We start from the raw sequence: 19,196 nt of genomic DNA on the forward strand, positions 1-19,196 counted from the left end.
TTTAAGACACTTATGGCTTTCAAGAGAATGAAATTCATGAGGATTTAAACTCAGCTTCAAATATGTGAACATTTACTAGTGATCGACACAGATTCATCTCTGACCCTTCAGTGGAATACAGCAGTAAAATCAGTAAAACAAGCTACTGTGATTAAGCTGATTTGATTTGGCTCAAACTTTATTATTCATCATGGCAAAGTAACAAAATATTTTGCAGAACAATCTCTCTTTAATCACAGCAAACATACATTTAATCAGGATCTGATCAAATTTAAAGATGACTAAAATCAAAGTTTGAGTAAGTCTATATTTTGGGGTGGAAGACCCCTTTAGCTGATACAAGAAACACCCATTTTCATGTTGGTGTCACCTTGAAATGACGACTCCGGGGTGCATCTTTAAGCTTTGCTTAGTTTCTTGAGTAGTTATTTGATATTTGGTCTCCCAAAGAGTTTCTGCTCTTATTTTAAGTCCAAATTTCCCCGAAAGGTATTGCCCTGCATAAAACAGCACACCACAGACATGCCCTGTAGGCTCCTGTGCTGGAGGATGGATGGATGGCGTCAATGCTTAATATGGGCTCAGGGTTACTGTGTTTTCTCGCTGTGTCCACATTAAACTGTTTATTTGTTGTTGTATTTTTAAATTATAGGGTGCAGACGCCGCTTATGGTGGAGTCTGCTGTTTATTTTAAACCTAATAATTAATACGCCAGCTTGCAGTGACGACTAGCGTTTCAACCGCAGTCAGTGCAGCTTGCAGCAGCAGCAGAGCGTACCATAATTCATGGACGGGGCAAAAAAACCTCATATAGCATGTTGTAGTAATAAATGCATTATGTGACGTACAATCAATTTGAAATTCACTTTCAATTGCCTTGAATTTAGAAACGATATTTTATTATATAATATGTTTCAATGTGTATGTATTAATCAGCAGTTGTATTATTGGTTATATTATATTAGTGTCTGTTTGTGTCGAGCACCCCACTCCCTTACCCCCCGGGAAAAACCCTAAATGGAACCTTCCTGGATGGTTGGCCACGTGACTTTTTCCGTTTCGCCATTTTCCCCTCTTCTACACCGGTCCTCTTGCTGCCCGCTACGTTGTCGCCCCCCTCCCAGTGTTTTAAGTTGCCCGAAAGCCCAAGGTGGGATAGGGGAAACCCTGACGAGAATTCCGTCTGCTCCGTAGCCGTATCGCCCTGAGGAAAAAGTGCGAGAATGTCTTCTGAGGAGAGCCCCGAGTACTCGCCTTTCTTCGCCGTGATGGGTGCCTCTGCGGCCATGGTCTTCAGCGGTAACTACACCAGCTTCTTCATCTTGGCATCCTCGTTTTCGCTGTCATAACGCTAACGGCTGGTTAGCTCGGCCAGGTGTTGAGTTCGTGGGTGATGTTAGAGATCAACCAGCGGCAGGGTTTGAGCGTAGAGAAGCCCCGGCGCTTTCTCGACTCGCACACCTGCCAGGGGATGCGTTGCGAAGGAGAGGCGAGGGCAAGGGGGAGGGATTCCATCGACATCAAGCTGCTGTCCTCACCTTGCTCTTGCAGGCTGCCTCCCTCTGCGTGAGCCAGGCTGTAACTATGTGTCCCGGTTGCTGCTGGTTGGTGACGCACACCCATCAACGGAGGTGGCAGCTGACCTGGTCAGGCCATCTGTAATCTGCCATAATGGGGTTATTTCACGGAAACAGGAAGGCCAGAGATCTTGATGGAGGAAACATGGCATCCTCGCGAAAGGTTGCCGAGGTTTTATTGGTTTAAATGAGCTCCTGTGTTACAGGAAAGGAGGCAGCATCGAAGGCCTAAAGATCAGCGGGAGAAATTAAAAGGGGGAAATCCACCCATTCATTTGCACCGCCTGTCGTGCAGTGTGGAGCACACCCACTGAAAGGTTCACAGTGTGCTCTTGGTGGGAGACATTTTTTGGCCAAGTTAAGCCAATCAAGTGATGGTAATTCTTGCTGATGCAAGCAACTGTGTTCGTGACAGACCGGGCTGAATTTTGCACTGATGAAACAGCAACATATAGTTAACATTAGGCCAGAAATAGCTGTAGCATTCAAACTGTGTTGTTTGGCCCTGGATATGTGGACGTATTTAAAAATAAAAAAAAATCTCACCCACCAAATAGGGTTTTCAGGACTCTGATTTTTAAATGGGGGGGGGGGTTATATCCAAAAATAACAGGAGAAAGGGTACACCCCTGTTATGTAAAGTAACACACTCTTTATCTTAACTGTATGCAAACAAATCCTGCTTATGTTCATAATCACCCCACCAAAAGGATCATTTTGAGCATGATCAGCCTTTTTTAATTCCTGATGTAAGCATTGAATTTTACGTTGACATTTAGAAGGCAACAACATGAATGTGGACTGGTGAAGTCGTGGCCAACACCCAGTTGGATCACTGTATCCTAATAAGATCTAAATTAGTTTAAAGACTTCCTCACACATTGAGGTGTGCCTGCTGCTTAAGTTGTGCATACCTGTGTGACCTTTGCTCTCTTTTAGGCTTTCACGTTTTCTGCAGGCTGCGTAAAGACAACTTGGAGCAGTATGGGGAAAATTATTAATTAAATAATATTTCTTATAAATATTAGCTCTTCAACCTTTGATGCTTTTTGGCCTGCTTTTAATCACAACTCTGTTTAATGAGCCTGACATCAAGTTTAATATTAGCTCTTTCTCAGTGACCCTTAAAGTATTTAAAAGCGTTTTGGGAGGAAAAAATAACCTTGGTTGCACTTCAGTAACCCATCATTTTATACACCACAGGCATTTAGGAGCCCCTTCATACAGCTGCATTATTTGAGTTTGATTACTGTCACACTCAGTAAAATGCCAACTTGAGATGTATGATTGTTCTTTGTTTATCCAGTCCACGATTTATAGACATGAAGCCCCGATGTTACTTTTAAGAAAATGGTTCACCTGTGTAGCTGAACACCCTCGTCATATCCAACACATCTCACTGCAGAAGGCGTGTGGATATTTGGATATTTTAGCTTTTGGACCCTTATGGTTTGATATATACAAATATTCCCGACTCCCAGACTACAGAGAAGTCCATTGCCTGTAAATGTGACTGCACAGCCAAGCGAGTGGGAAGTGAGGAAAGCTGTGTGTTATTGTACCATTATTATTTATTCATCCACCCCAGTGAGCGAGTCTTCTTTGCAAACATGCCGTGTTCACAGCTGCTCACTGCTCGCAGCCAGCAAAGTCACATGTAATGATGAGGAATTTCCCGGCACCGATCTGCGCTCTCCAGGTGTTGAAGAATAGCGCCTGAATGCACTGGATTAAAGACATTTGAAATGTGAATGCTACCGCTCGGTGGCAGAACCTCTGCCTTCTTCTGATCAGAGGGGCTGACCTGCAAGTCATCCACTCTGTATTTACTGTATTTAATAATAATGTTCATGCAGTTGTTTAAGTGCATGTGATGGGATTGTAAAAATCATACTGAGCAGAGAATAAATATACGCATAAATCCTCTTTAGTTTAAAGATACAACCTATTAAAATACAGAACAGCTCTGTCAATAGTTACAGCCCATTCATCACCTCTCAATCATCACAAGTAAGCATAATTTTTAGATGCTGCTGCTCACTTTTCTGGTCTTCATTTGCACAGTACACGTTTACTGTGAACACAGAGGGTTTTCTAATGCAAAACAAATGAAATTGCATGCAAATAGGAGACAGTGATAAAGAAGCAGAGGCAGTTTGTGATCAACAGCAGCAGGAAATGCAGATAAAATAACAGGTTGAGATTCCTGCAAATGCCTGGGTGTATTGCAGAGTTGTTGTGGACGTATAAACTGTAATATTTTGGTGTGCAGCATTCATGGCAGTGTGACGAGCCAAGCGGGCATCAGTGAAATGCGAGGTGACAGCAGAGCGGAGGGAAAAATTGCTGGACGAGCGCCCATCGGTGGCATTATTAGTCATGAAAAGAGTCATAAAGTAGTGAAGTGGGCGGTGTTGTGTTGCGTAGCGAGACTTCACAGTCTAACAACTTATAACATTTTTCATGCAGTTTTTCTGAGATGGTTTGTGAGGAAAGCTAAAAAGTAGGTGAAATGCAAGAAAGAACTGGCAGTCGAATTTCTCATCCTTTCTGCAACATGCCTCAGAAGATAAAACTCAGAGCTTTGCTTCATTAACGCAGATTTATCATATCTCTTTCTCAGCGTTAGGAGCAGCGTATGGGACGGCAAAGAGCGGCACAGGCATCGCTGCCATGTCTGTGATGCGGCCAGAGCTCATCATGAAGTCTATCATTCCTGTGGTCATGGCAGGTATCATTGCCATCTACGGGCTGGTGGTGGCTGTGCTGATAGCGAACAACATATCTGAGAGAGTCTCTCTTTACAAGTAAGATAAACTTCTCATACATAAGGATCTTTGTTTGTTTGTCATATAGTGATGCAACAGTAAAATAACAATCTGAATTTCATTGTCTGTGTCTAACGTGTTATTCAAGATCATGTTGAGTCGGGTTTCTCTAGTTATTGTTTAGATACACAACTTAATTGTAAACCAGATAATCAGATAATAGCAACATTTTAAAAAGCAATCATCTCTGGCCTTTGAGCTCTATTATAATCTCTGCCAACTCCTTAAAGAAGTAAACCTGTGGGACCTGAGCTTACTGTTTAACTACCTTCATGGTCCACTTGTTTCATCTGGCTCTTCATTGTTTTGCTGGGCAGGTCTCAGTCAGCTTATCATGACTTGTTTCCTGGTGGCAGTTTTGTGATATTGCTGAGACTCAACAGCACAGTGTTTGTGGGCAGGCAAACCAAACTAGTGCAGTCAAGGTGTACTATTTTCACTGTAAACACAGCGCCATGCTCATGAACAGGTGTTCACTTTTGTGTATGAAAGCACTTCAAATGGTCTTCTGACATTATTTATGTAGCAGCCCTGATGAGGACATTTCTCTGGGGAGACCAGCCAGGGTTGAATTTTATTTGTTCCTGTTGTTTTTAAAAGCTAAGTGGGCATGCATATTAACCACTAGGCGAGTCCTTAACATGCCACTTTCTGTGAAGACTTGTTGAGCAATTTGATGTAGTCCAGTTATTAATAATGCATAAAAAGACTGCAGATTTGAAACTGGGCTTGTTCTTTTCAGAATTCAGCGCTTTTATTCAGACCTTTGGTTAGAATTGCTAAAAAGCAGCAAATGCAACAACAAAAACATTTAGAGTGAAACTGCTCATCTCTGCACCCTCCTTCATATTTTTTCATGCAAGTTTAAAAGGAGGAACAAGAGAGAGGAGTGAACATAGTTTCAGTGCACAACTTGATGCTACATATAAAACTCACGAGTATTTCTAACCTATGGACAAAAAAAGATGTTTCAGTTCAATTCTATAGCACCAAATCACAAAACAGTCGCCTCAAGGCCCTTTATATTCTAAGGTGAAGACCCTACAATAATACAGAGAAAACCCCAACAATCTAACAACTGCCATGAGCAAGCACTTGGCAACAGAGGGAAGGGGAAAAACTCCCTTTTAAGGGAAGAAACCTGTGGCAGAACCAGGCTGTGAATGCTCCTAACTTCACAAAATAAGTATTTTCTACTGCTTCTCTTCAACAGGAGTTTCCTGCATCTCGGTGCCGGTCTGAGCGTGGGCCTGAGCGGCCTGGCGGCCGGGTTCGCCATCGGCATCGTGGGTGACGCCGGCGTGAGAGGGACCGCTCAGCAGCCTCGGCTGTTCGTGGGCATGATCCTGATCCTGATCTTCGCCGAGGTGCTGGGTCTTTACGGGCTCATCGTGGCCCTCATCCTATCTACAAAATAAGTGTCTCCATCATGCCACCATCTCATTCATTCCACATCAGAGCAGCAAGAACAAATAGGAGATTTTCACCTACTTCCATTACACCCGGTGGGTCTGACAGGACGGGATGGCGACAGAAACACATTGGCGTTCGACTTTGATAGCTCTGTCCTCAGATAGGTTTCTATCCATATTGTTTAAAGCCATCCAGTTGTGTCAGGTCTTGTGCGTACAGAACGGGCATGAACATGTACTGTGTGTTGTGGGATGATGTGTGGACAGTCTGCCTGATTTATTGTCTGATCTTAAACTGTACAGTGATCCAGAGCCCCCCTGCCCCCCAGTAAATGTAGTAACCAGTCTGTGCTGTGAGTGTGAGTATCAACGTTTACCCCCCTCTGCCCATTCCCCTCCTTTGGTTTATTTATGTATTTATTTATTTATTTATTTGTTTCTTTGTTTTTTGTTTGTGGTTTATATTGTCAACCTCTGTTTAAGACTGCTGAAGATATCGTGAACACTAGTATTTTATTTTTTCATGTTCTTTTCTGGGACCATTTTTGAAACTTTTTTTTTTCACTATTTATGGACAGCTATGAAGATTTTGAAGCTATCTAAATGGAGTACTGTTTATTGAATACCCTATATACATAAAAAAAAAATATATAAATTATCTGTGTATAGTTAGATTAATTGCACTGTGGGTAATTGTTATAAGTGCTTGGAATTCCTCTGGATGTAGTGTGAATATTAATGGAGGATGTCCACATGTTCATATGGAGTTGACAGTGTGTGTGCGTGAATGATCTGAGTGCATAATGTATGCAAGTGGATTTATGTTTAATATGACATCCTCAGACACTTGTATCGTTTACCTGTAGTGCTGCTGTCTTGATTTGTTTGTTTTATTTTGTTGAAGGTGAGAGCTCACTGTTCAGCCATACCTGTCAGATTTCCAAATAAAACTCAACCTCCTCCAGAATCTCACTGTCCAGTATTTATTTTTAAAGTATATCTGTTAATGAAATGTCCAAACACTGCAAAAGGAAAGCAGACAGCAGATACCTAAACATTTAAATGCAATCTAAAACTAGCCAATATGTTGGGTATTTTTACCCCAAAAGAGTTTCAGCTACACGTTCTTATATTAATAAAAGTAGTTATTTACTTTTGGTCTTTAGAGAGAATGTCTGTCTGGTCCATAACATTACCTGGTCTCATGAGTCTTGACATTCAGATGGTAATATCAGAATTTGGCATAAATAACATGAAAGCATGGATCCATCCTGCATTGTATCAACAATTCAGGCTGCTGCTAATGGTGTAATGGTGTGGGCGATATTTTATTGGCACACTTCAGGCCTTTTGGTAACAACTGAGCATCATGTAAAACACCTACCTGAGTACTGTTGCTGGCCATGTTCATCCCTGCATGACCACAGTGTGCCCATCTTCTGACTCCAGCAGGATGTTATGTGACTAAGCTCAAGTCATCTCAAACTGTTTTTTGTTGTGTGTGTGTGTGTGTTTGTTTTTTTAACATGATACTGAAATAATTATATTCAAATAAACTCCACAGTCACCTCAATCATATAGAGCACTTTTGGGATGTGGTGGAATAGAAGATTCACATCATGGATGTGCAGCCAACAAATCTGCAAACAACTCTGTGATATTGTCAAGTCAATATGGGATATATGGTGGACTGTTGACAAAATCTATGCCATGAAGAATTAAGTCTGTTCTGCAGGTGACAGGAGGTTTCTAATAAAGTGTCCAGTGAGTCGGCTGGACACTTTATTAGTCCAGTGGATTTGCTAAGCAGCTGAGATGAGGCCCAACATTAAATAAATAAGGATTATGTTCAACTTCTATCACGCAAAGCTAATTTAGTGAAGTCCGAGAATAAATAGTGATCCTATTGACTGTATCAATACCAACACTGATATTGGTATTGATAAATACTAGCGGATTAGATCAATAGTTTGTTTCTATCCTCTAAGTTCAGTATGTAGCACATGCCTCAAACATGCACCATGAAAAATGTCAGAACCTTTTTGTATTGACTGTCACATCTATTTAATTTATAACCTATAAAGTCCATTAACAGAAGCTGACCCAGAGTCCTTTAAGCGGGCACATTTACGCTCGGGGTCTCCAAAAAACCCAGTTTCAAAATATGTGAAAACCTGAAAGGTGTTGTTTTGTTGTGTCAAATAAGTAAATAAGTTGTAGAAAGTTAAAAAAACAAAAAAAAAAACAAAACCACAGTGATTTATTGTTCAAAGTGTGCAAATCAATGATAATTCATTCAATAAATCATGACACAATGCATACGCCTTCAGCTGGCTTTATGGGCGTTATTGGTATCGGCAATAAGGGCCTTCTATTTACTTGGTATCGGATCGATACCAAAATTTGCAGTATTTTACCATGTTAATGCTCTAAATGTTCTCCACTGCGGTGGATATCTGTTTTTACGGCTGAGTATAATGACTCCAGTCACTCCTGGCTGCTGAGATGATGACAGGAGTCTGTGATGTGTGCAGAAAACTTCCTGCGCCGCAGCTCCTCCTCAGCCTGCCTGTTATTGTTTACGGTCGCACTCATGAAAAGTAGGTCATGGAAAACAGAAGCCCGGCGCGCTGTCTTGTCTGAACTACCTTGTAATACGAGACACTCAAGGGACGACGTCTTTGCGGGTTTAGCGGTTTTTATGTAGAAACTGAATGTGACCAACAATCAGGTAATAAGAACGTCTCGCTTTTATTTTTCAGCAATGGTAGCAGCGGGTAGCTAACGAAAGCTAACTAGCTAGCCTAAACAGGTTTGACCGATTTCTTGATGCATGTCATCAGATAAATTGCGACCTTATGTGCCTTAGATGTATTTCCCGTGTTGCAATGTAAATACGTATCAATAATAACCAGTAAAGTGCTTCTGACCTTGTTATTACCAGCTAACATGTTCATACATGCGCGGCTCTGCTGGCTAGCCAGGTAGCTAGCTTTAGCTGTTTGTGTTGGTTAGTTAAAAAAAATGCTATTTGTGAAAAATATTCTCCTACATAAACAAGGGGGTAATAATTTTTACTTGTGATATAATTGATTTGTGGACAAAGTTAGCCTATGCTATGCTGATATGGTGATGTGTGTAAGCGTTAGCCGATACAGAGGGGATGTTTCAGTGGGATACGGCTAATGCTATTCTGAAAATGCTTTGTGAAATGTCTTAAATAACATAGATTAAACATGAGATTCGAGGTGGGGTTGCAGGATTAATTTAAAATAATGCACTACAAATGCGTGGTGTAGGAAATGTTGCCATATAGACAAGCCAGGATATATGAATAATACACATTATACGTCACACGGGGTCTGCAGATAGATGCACGCCTCTGTCGTTCAGTACTAAAAGCAGCTCAGTTAATGTGAGTTTTTTTTTGTTTTGTTTTTTTCAAGATAATCATATTGCATTGTTGTCTTTCAGCAGGTGGACTGATGCCGTTCTTCCAACATCTGGACTAAACCTCAGCAGACTGGCAGGTTCTTCCTACAGTGAGACTCTGCTGCCATGTCCAGGAGAAGCAGGAACAGTCGTGCATGGAGATATGTGTGGGGAGGCATACGGAGGGATGCTGATGCTCGGGCCCTTGTGTTGGCTTCTGAGAGTGAAGAATGGAACTATGATCGTCTTGAGGTTAGGGCTGGGCGATATGGCCTAAAATCCATATTACAGTATAATTTAAAGCATGTGCGGTAACGATATATATCGTAATATATTCTTTTCTTCTGTATAACGTATTTTACACACTATAAGGCACACTTAAAATCCTTTAATTTTCTCAAAAATCGACAGTGTGCCTTATGTATGAATTCTGGTTGCACTTACTGACCTCGAACCGATTTTATGTGGTACACGGCGCGCAGAAATCTGTCAAAAATGTTTTAGTACGACTTTGGTAAGCTATGAAGCCGCAGGGCTTGATGGATTGCCGAGCATTATGGCTACCGTAGTCAGGAGCCTTGCGGAGTAATCTGGGTCCAAAACTCCGTCCCCTTCAGGTCCCAAAGTCAAACGAACACTGCGACATCACTGAGAGTTAAAAACTGTCTAAATTCTTTAATAATCTTTAATAAATCTTTAATAAAATGATCAGCGTTGCTGCTTTACCGGGTGTAACAATTACGTTTAACATCCAGGCATCCATGAAAACAGAATTTATTAAATTCAACTGAGTTAGAAGTTAGCAGGAAGTTAGCTCGCTAGTTTCCACCTAAACATGATATAGCATGTTCTGACTGAGAGATTTCTGAAAAAATGAAAATGTACAGCTCTGCTATCACTTCCAACATGAATGAAGACAGAAAACTAAACAGCAGTGACGTTTGTAGGGTTACTGAAGTTGAGCTAGCTGGTATATAATGATATGCTACGTGATTGCTAGCAAAACAGCTACGTTAGCATAACATTAGCACAGTGAAGCTGAAGGACGAACTTTTTTCCACTCGATAAAAGTTAACATGAGGGTTTCTGGTGGTTAGGGACAAATGCAATCGCATGGCAGGATACTATAAACGGACCAAACTTCAGTTAGGAGAACAACTGAGATAATCCATCCACAATACGAGGTTAGTCATTAATATACTGCAACAACATGAGAATAGAGCAGCTGCGAGAGAATTCAGCATTAATGAATCAATGGTACGGAAGTGGAGGAAGCGCAGTTTTTGGCTTTCCCCATATTCCAAAAGTGCTTTGTCTCTTTGCTATTACTGTCGCCCGGCATAATTTGCAGATGATGTTGTTTGCAGCCGCTGCAATGCTTTCGACCAAAACAGGCGCAGCTTGATGACACCATCAACATGCGCTATTGCAGTAGAGCAGTATAGTCAAAATCTCTACCGTTGGCCAAATTTATATCGTTTCTACCGTATACCGTTTATACCGCCCACCCCTACTTGAGATAAATAAGGAAGATGTGGATCCCCACCAGACAGAAAGCATCTAACTTAGATTTGGGCGTTATGAGCTGTGTGCATTTGTTAATGTCATTGTGTGATGCTTAAAGCTTGAGGGTCAGTTGTTTCTATGCTGAAAGGATATTGATGGAAAGCATTGTTTGCCTCCTCCAATGCAGCATCCCCATTTAGCATTTTTTCGTAGGCTGACAGCGAAGTCTGTGCATAAATAACACTGCAGACAGTTCATTTTGCTCTTTTTATTTCTTCATTGTTGCTCCAAAGTACGCAAGTGATTCAGACTCTGAGGGAGACTTTTCAGCAGTGATGGTCCCACCGGTCCCCAGCGCAGTACCCGTCACCGGAGAGTCCTACTGTGGTTGTGATTCCCAGGCAGAGACCAGCTACAACCCTCGTCTGCGAGGCTTTCTCCAGGTTAAAGACTGCCACTGTGGAGAGGATGACCAAGGTACATGACAGCTGGGGCAGGACACAGTACATCATCTTTTGTTATGCTCATTAATATTTACTAAATGACTCGTTGTGTTTCAGATTTTGATTGGGTTTGGGATGCCAACAGCCGATCAACGGCAACATTACTGAGCTGCGAAAATCGCAAAGTGAACTTCCACTCTGAATACAGCTGTGGTACAGCTGCAATCCGTGGCTCCAAGGAGCTTGCAGACGGGCAGCACTTCTGGGAAATTAAGATGACATCCCCAGTGTACGGAACAGACATGGTAAAGCTCGACTTCTTATTTTTTTTACAGTCACCAAAAATTGTCCTAGAAGCAGAAGAAATGTTTATTTGTGCCTAAATGTTTATTTATTTCTGCGCAGATGGTTGGTATCGGTACATCTGATGTCAATCTGGACAAATACAGACATACCTTCTGCAGCCTGCTGGGAAAAGATGCAGACAGCTGGGGGCTTTCTTACACTGGTAACTTAAACACAAGTGCCCCTGATGTAATGTTAGTTGCTCTAAAGGGTTTTTATATTTTAGACATCATTGGTTTTGTTCATTTTCCAGGCTTGTTGCATCATAAAGGAGACAAAATGAACTTCTCCTCACGTTTTGGTCAAGGTTCCATCATTGGAGTTCATCTGGACACGTGGCACGGCACACTTACATTCTTCAAAAATCGAAAGTGCATAGGTTTGTGGAAAAATTTCTACTGATTAGATTACATAAATACTAATTTATTTCTGATGTGTCCCTGGTCACACAGGTCTACAAAATGAGCAGCAACCAGCTTGGAACCACAAACATCCTTGCAATTGCTTTATTTGATAGCAGATTGCTTCCTTTGCCTGTAGTTTGCACAGACGATGCAGATTTATCTGCAAAAACTCACCAACTACTCTCCAAGAGGTAGTGAAAGTGTGAAAAGTTGAAAATGCTAGAAACCAAAGCAATTATAAGGATGTTTTTGGTGACCAATCTTTGCAGCCAGTTTCACCTAGCAACTGGTGGCAACCTCCAGCAACCACTATAAGTTCATAAGCCTTTTTCCATTTTAACTGCAGGTTCCCAGTGTGTTGTGGACCAGCTTGTAAACCTGTGTGACTCAGGCCTAATAGGTCAACTATATGCAAAGGCGAAGGAGTTTTTATAATCATAAGAAACAGATGCTGTTTAGTGGAGACCTTGTAATATCTTACAAGAATGTGAACCGCAGTGTGCTCCTGAAACTCAATAATACAGGTTTCTCGCCTGTCTTGATCCAGGAGTTGCTGCTACAGAGCTGCAGAATAAGAGGTTTTATCCAATGGCGTGCTCCACAGCGGCGAAGAGCAGCATGAAGGTCATCAGATCCTGCTCTGCACCCACCTCCCTGCTGTACCTGTGCTGTGCTCGTCTTCGCCAGCTGGTGCCAGACTGTATAGACATCCTAGATGTGTTGCCCCTACCACCTGGCCTGCGTCATTTGCTCCACAACAAACTGGGTTGGGTGCTCAGTCTTAACTGCGGCACAATGGAAGAAACCCCAGATGGGGCTGAGCAGTCCTCACGTTTGCCTGTCCCCGCCTTGGCAGGACCGTCCTCCTCTGAGAGCGACTCAGAGGGTTGTTCGTCCGATCCGGAGGCCTGTCAGAGGAAGAGATGCCGCTGGACATGACTGGGCGACTCGCATCCTACCTCCCCTTAAACACTGGCAGACATTAGTGTCCTTTGGCATCTGATGTAGGGTTACTGAATTGCCTCAAGCTTTCTTTATTAGTGTCGTCTGGAGAAAGTAACGAGGGCGGTCGAGCGGAGGGAACTAAACGTCGGTGGAAAACTGTGATCTTCTCTCATGCCATTCTTCATGCTCATCACATGTCGAGTATCAAAGCCAGCTTCAGTAAAAGGTGAAAATATACCATGTTATTTTGTTATGGGTGGATGTGGTGGTCATCAAAATGGGGAGGGTTAAAAAAAACAGACACTGTATAGAAGTTTTCTGTATTTTCATCCTGTATCCTGCATTTAATGTCTGTTTTTCTCACTTTAAATGTTGTCAGTGAGTTAACAGAGGACTTTGTTACTTGTTTCAATGGCATCTGCAAGTTTCTCCTATGTTGCTCAGAATCAGCTGATATTCTATATTTTGTAACTACTGTTCGCTCCTTAAATGCTAAAAGTTAACGGTAAATGAACCTGAGTGCACTTTGCAGCTTTTAGCCTTAAAAAAAAGCGATAACATTTGAGCAAGGCATGCACCTCTCACGACACATCAGATAATCGTCATTTCTTGAAAAATATCTGTTATATGTTACATTCATGGAGACATCATCCATATAGCTTCCAGCTTTTATTCCTTCTAAAAAGCTGTGTGCATTATTTAGTGTAGCCTTTTAATGCTGATATTTTAACATTTTCATTGCTGTTACTTTTTTATGTTTTAAAAGTCAGTTTCTTTCTTTCTAGATTCATCATCAAGCTATTATTTTGGTATGTCTCTGTTTATTCAGCTCTTCTTTTTTTTTAAGTCTTTGTCAAAACAGCTTTTCTGGCCCCGAATTAAGTTTAAGCTCTGTGTTGTAAATCCACTCTAGTGCAGTGGATGAGCAGAAAATAGTAAATATGAAATTGTGTACAGAAAGATATCCATCCTCCTGCTGTGTAATCCGCTCCCACACTATGTGTTAATATGAATACGGTTCACCTTGTCCAAATATGGGTTTATATGGCTAAAGGTGTCATCATTGTGACAGACTCAGTGCTACTACTGCTACAATGACCATTGAGACTGAGACCATGCACAGTCAGGTCGAGGAGTCTGTGAAAAGGATTGTTTTGCCTCTGTTCACCACCACAGTCGATCTGAAGTGAAGCAGTCAAGCTGTGACTGAAGTGTAGACCTGTCAAGAGACTTAATATCCTTTTTTTCTCTCATTCTCAATGGCGATTGTGGCTCAAGAGTTGGCAGTTCGTCTTGTAATTGGAAGGTTGCTGGTTCGAGCTCCGACAGTCTCGGTCGTTGTGTCCTTGGGCAAAACACTTCACCCGTTGCCTACTGGTGGTGGTCAGAGGGCCCGGTGGCGCCAGTGTCCGGCAGCCTCGCCTCTATCAGTCTGCCCCAGGGCAGCTGTGGCTACAATGTAGCTTGCCATCACCAATGGGTGAATGTGTGTGTGGATGACTGAATGTGTAAAGCGCTTTGGGGTCCTTAGGGACTAGTAAAGCGCTATACAAATACAGGCCATTTACCATTTAAAAGTAACACGGATGGGCCTGAGATGTCCTCGCGTACATCTTATTTTCCACTCAGGTGGTGGACGGAGGCAACATCACCTAAACTGCATCACTGCCCAAAAACCTGACTGTAGCCATGTTTTGATTGATTCATCGATTATTGGGACATTATACCTTTTAGAAAATGTTATGTTTCAATAATCTCCTGGGACCATAAATGGTAAAAAAAGATGGACATAGCGTCACCAAGAATTTCTGCTGTTGCCGTCTTGGCATTTTGGTATCCAGTGCAATGAGAAGGAGGCGGAGTTGACTATAAAACCGCATGCTCATTGGCTACCAGTGAGCATGTCCCGGATAATCCACCTTTCTTACACATGCAGTGCTTAACAGATTTACCAGACCACCAGTCATAATAAAGTCAACCATAATATTCAACCACTAAAGCTTAAATAACTATAATTTGGCATATTGTTAAAAATTTATAATGTGCTTTGCTATTTTTTTTCTGATTTTTAAAAAATAAAACAGTAAATATTATAAAAAAAATCAAATCATTAGGATTTTGGTAATTCTGAGTACTGATAATTTAGGGCAGCTGTGGCGTTAACCTTTCACTGGGAGGTGATCTGAGAAATTTGCTAAGCACTGTGGAAGGAGTCAAATTTACAAAATAGATTTAATGCTCTTTAGAACATTAACTCTATTGCAGCAAAGTGTTTACAGATCTCCCAGCAGGGGGGGCATTTCCCCAGAGATTACTATGGGACCAGAAGTCTTTTAGGAACCACAGGTATCGCCCCCTGGTGGCTTCTGTTTTCAGACCTGAGACACTTAGTCCATCTTTTATACTGTTGATGGCTGGGACGTACCATAAAAGTGTAAACATGCATGCTGCAGCCATGTTTTGCAGCTTGCCCTAATATATACAAATACTTTTTGTATATAAATGTTTTTCAGTACAGAGAAGCTGAGAGTACCTGATGGGTATTTGAGTATTTGAGTGTTCATGAATGACGGCCTGGGGTACGGTGAGACATGTGGGTCAGATATGTAAATAGATTCTCTGTAGTCGCAAACCATAATAATGAAACATTAGTGTTTTGCCCAGAGGTCAGACACCCGTTTCTGATGTCCTCAAAGTTCTTGGTTTCAGTACATACCTAAGGTACTATGCAACACAAGCATTCTCTGAGGCAGGGGGTGAGGTTAGGGAGTCATTATGGAGCAGCAGGGATAGTACCAGAGGACCATGCTCATCACTCACGAGCCACAGATCATCTAGTTGAGTAAAATCTTTCAGCCGCCTCGTCCTCCATATAGAGTAATGTAACCACCGGGAAGTTAATTGTGGTCCAGCAGATTAATTTGTCTTCACATCGATGCATCAAAGCACTTTTTTCTTACTGTTTTACTGTAAATTCTAAGTGTTTCTTCTATACTGTGTCATATTATTAATACTGTATGTGAGGGCCTTCACTTGCCTTTCTCTGTATCAGCATGATTTTCAGCTGAAAATAAAATGAATGCTAAATATGCAGCATGGGCTCCATTTGTTCATTTAGTAGCAGCAAATTCGTTTTTTGCTGGTTAATTGGGTGCTTGTTAAAGAGGTCGGGTTTTTGTTGTGAATGTTTCTGCAGCTGACAGTGACTCATTGCTGTTTGTGTCTCATTTCTCACAGCACACTCATCTTCCCCGTCCTCCTGTGTGCACTTTAGGTGCTTTAGTAATGAAGATAAATCCTTTGTTTACTGTCTGGTGTTAATCTGCACTCAGAGACACTTTGTTAGGTACACCTTAGTGGTCCTGAGTTGGGCCCCCCTTTGCCCTTTAGAACTACTTAGTTCATTGTGGCGTAGATTCAACATTTAACATCCTAAAGGTGCTCTGTGGTGACTGGAGAAATCTCAGCAGATGAGCATTTTCTGAAATGCTCAAAGCTGCCCCTCTGACACTGAGAACCAAAGTTCAAAGTCACTTAAATCACCTTTCTTGATGCTCACTTTAAACTTGAGCAGGTCTTCTTGACTCTGTCTACATGCCTAAATGCATTTGGGTTGCTGCCATGTGTTTGGCTGACTAGATATTGTTGGACAGGTTTAACAGGTGTACCTAACAAAGTGGCTGTTGAGTGTGTAACAGTCCAGGTTTTCATAGATGTCTGACTTCACAGGCAGTCAGACAAAATTCTTAATAAAATATAAATTAAATTTTCTTCTGTTTGTAATTATCAACACATCAATCCAGAAAGAAAGAATATTGATTATTAAATGTATATTACAGAAAGCTTAACAATTAATATTACATATAGTTGAAAATAAGTTTCTTTTCTTTTGGGGGGTTTAATTTTGAAAATGACTCACAAAAAATGTTTTCACCTGTCATTCATTTCAACTGCCTGTAAGTTTCCTTTGCATTTGGTTTAAGGAAAAGGACATACAGCAAGCAAAATAGGACTAACTAAGACAGACGGGCTAGTGGCTCTTGGGGTCCTCCATAGAGGGTGAATAAACGGTGAATTATTGAGATAAGAAGGAAGGAATATCGATGATTATAACAAATAAATTAATACATAAAGTTACTTAAATGAAACGGATTTGTTTGGAAACTGAGACGAAACCCACTGCATCTTAAAAACACATTAATTGGTGGTTTTGTATTTAAAATACTTTGTATTTACTGTGTTCGTTTGTGATTGTCTGGCATACGTTTTACTGGCTAATCTAAGCTCTCTTATGAAATGATAATTTTTCATTTCTTAATTTTTTAAAAATTATTTTTTATGAAGACGGAACTTCTCCTTACACGGAACAAAATCACGCTGGCTGTTCCCACGGACCATTTTATGTCCGGACCAAGAGAGCGTCGGAAGCTCTGCACCTTGCTTGCGGAGGTCAAGTAGCGGCAGTTCTCTTCTGGGGAGTTTTCAGGTATTTAATGTAGACATTTAATGATTTTAAACACTTTCGATAGTAGCTCACTGCTATGGGTAACAAATGCTTGGAACGACTTATAACTGGTGTTGTTTAGCACGGAGCCGGGAACACCGGCTAACCGGATGCTCTCCATTTGATTGCAGTTTTATTTAGTTTCTCTAACAGGTCAAAGACATAATTCAAGATCAGCTATGACATGATTTCTTATTTTCTTTCTTTTTTTTCAGGATAATTGCTGACCCGTGTCTATCGGAGCTGTGAGGGAGACACCGCAGTTATGGTGAAGAAGAAGAGACTTCGCCTCATCGCGGAGATGGCTCGGAAGATCCGGGCGTACAGAGAGCTCAAGTCCCGGCCCCGGGAGTCCCAGAAGTACGCCTTGGATTACGAGACAATGAAGCGGCCCTTCACGGGGAAGATGCTGCCGGTGTTAGCATGGCAGGATGTCCGCAGGGAGAGCCGCCTCTTCTCCCTGCTGGCCGGGATGAGGCTGTTCGGAGTGGGCCGACTCTTCACCCGCAAATCCTGGCTGGAGGACCACTCCGAGCCCAGCTACTGGCAGATCACCAAGGTCAAGGTGGACTACACATCCGAGGTGAGAGCATGGAGCCTGCGCACTGTTATGTTAGATAAAAGTGAGATTCCTGTTACTAAAGGAATGGAAACTATTCCTTGTGTTTTGTAGAACATGGATCACGGCAAAGCGTGGGGCATCCTTACTTATAAAGGTAAGATTAGTTTTATCTATTGATGATGATGATAATAATAATAATAATAATAGCACTGTTTATGGTCATTGTAGCCTGTGTTGTCTTATTTGTTTTTACTGTAACAGCCATTTTTAATCAGTATTTTATGAATATCTGTGTTGCCTGAAATGTGTGATTTGGTAAATATTCTCCAAACAAACTATCGTTTGCAGGGAAAAAGGAGAGCGAGGTCAAAGAGATGGACAAGGTGATGTACCATGACTGGCGCCTGATTCCCAAACACATGGAGCAGCAGTTTAAGGACTTTGAGCCTCTGCCCGAGCCGCCCGTCCGATACGTCGCCTACCCCCCCCTGCTCCGCGCAATGCTGCTGGCGCAACAGAAGAAAGCAGGAGGCAGCAGAGCGGCAGAGGAGCCCGTCCTGCCTTTAAAGAGGGATGTTCTACTTAACAAAGACTATTTCCAGACGCAGGAACAAGAGCGACAGAGGAAAGAGGGGACCGCGGTGTAATGGTTTCACTTGAATGTTCACGAATCTTGGATATTTTTGGACTAGATCATTGTTGACAAATACTTCTCAATATCTGGCTGAATCTTCCACTCAGAATACTTCTCTGTGGGTCTGATGCAGGCCCTTGTATGTGTGTGTTATTGTTGTATGCTGAATATTAAATTTGAGATGAAGTGTAGCCCCTTTTAAGTTATTTCTGTTGTTTTTATGTGCAGGTAATTACAGCTGCATCACAGTACAGTCCACAGCAAACTTGTAACTTTGACTTGGATATATTCTGGTTAAGATCTGAGAACTTTTATACTCTGATAAGGCTGCTTGGCCTTATCAGAGGCCAAGCAGCCTTATCAGTATATGTCAGATTCAGACATATAAATAATAAATGAAAGCATCTGTTCATCAACTATCTCAACAACTATTCATCTGATCTGCTTAAAAATGTGCATATCTATTGCTGGGGACCAAGGTGGAGATTGGGGTCAGTACAGCTCCTGGGTGTGAAAAGTCACATCACTGTCTTACATGAGTATAATGGCCAGCTGGCAGCACACTCCTCTAGTTACAAAAACAATTTCAACAAACAAAGTTGAA

At 41.7% G+C, this 19,196-nt stretch overlaps 3 protein-coding genes across 3 annotated transcripts; all 3 read left to right on the forward strand.

The window, feature by feature from the left end:
- The first annotated feature begins 1,045 nt into the window (after positions 1 to 1,045).
- atp6v0ca (ATPase H+ transporting V0 subunit ca) lies at positions 1,046 to 6,784 on the forward strand. Its single transcript, XM_063471565.1, has 3 exons — positions 1,046 to 1,299; positions 4,201 to 4,384; positions 5,619 to 6,784. The coding sequence occupies exons 1-3, from the start codon at positions 1,224 to 1,226 to the stop codon at positions 5,821 to 5,823; spliced, it is 465 nt and encodes a 154-aa protein (XP_063327635.1). The 5' UTR covers positions 1,046 to 1,223; the 3' UTR covers positions 5,824 to 6,784.
- A 1,589-nt stretch (positions 6,785 to 8,373) lies between these two features.
- Positions 8,374 to 15,968, forward strand: spsb3a (splA/ryanodine receptor domain and SOCS box containing 3a). The gene is made up of 7 exons (XM_063471566.1): positions 8,374 to 8,548; positions 9,292 to 9,501; positions 11,049 to 11,232; positions 11,316 to 11,503; positions 11,604 to 11,706; positions 11,797 to 11,922; positions 12,495 to 15,968. The coding sequence occupies exons 2-7, from the start codon at positions 9,376 to 9,378 to the stop codon at positions 12,884 to 12,886; spliced, it is 1,119 nt and encodes a 372-aa protein (XP_063327636.1). The 5' UTR covers positions 8,374 to 8,548; positions 9,292 to 9,375; the 3' UTR covers positions 12,887 to 15,968.
- Positions 15,969 to 17,288: 1,320 nt separating this feature from the next.
- Positions 17,289 to 18,783, forward strand: mrps34 (mitochondrial ribosomal protein S34). The gene is made up of 4 exons (XM_063471567.1): positions 17,289 to 17,378; positions 17,612 to 17,979; positions 18,070 to 18,112; positions 18,307 to 18,783. The coding sequence occupies exons 2-4, from the start codon at positions 17,662 to 17,664 to the stop codon at positions 18,603 to 18,605; spliced, it is 660 nt and encodes a 219-aa protein (XP_063327637.1). The 5' UTR covers positions 17,289 to 17,378; positions 17,612 to 17,661; the 3' UTR covers positions 18,606 to 18,783.
- The last annotated feature ends 413 nt before the right edge of the window (positions 18,784 to 19,196 follow it).

This window comes from Pelmatolapia mariae, linkage group LG4 (genome assembly GCF_036321145.2).
Source record: "Pelmatolapia mariae isolate MD_Pm_ZW linkage group LG4, Pm_UMD_F_2, whole genome shotgun sequence".
Lineage (NCBI taxonomy): Eukaryota > Metazoa > Chordata > Actinopteri > Cichliformes > Cichlidae > Pelmatolapia > Pelmatolapia mariae.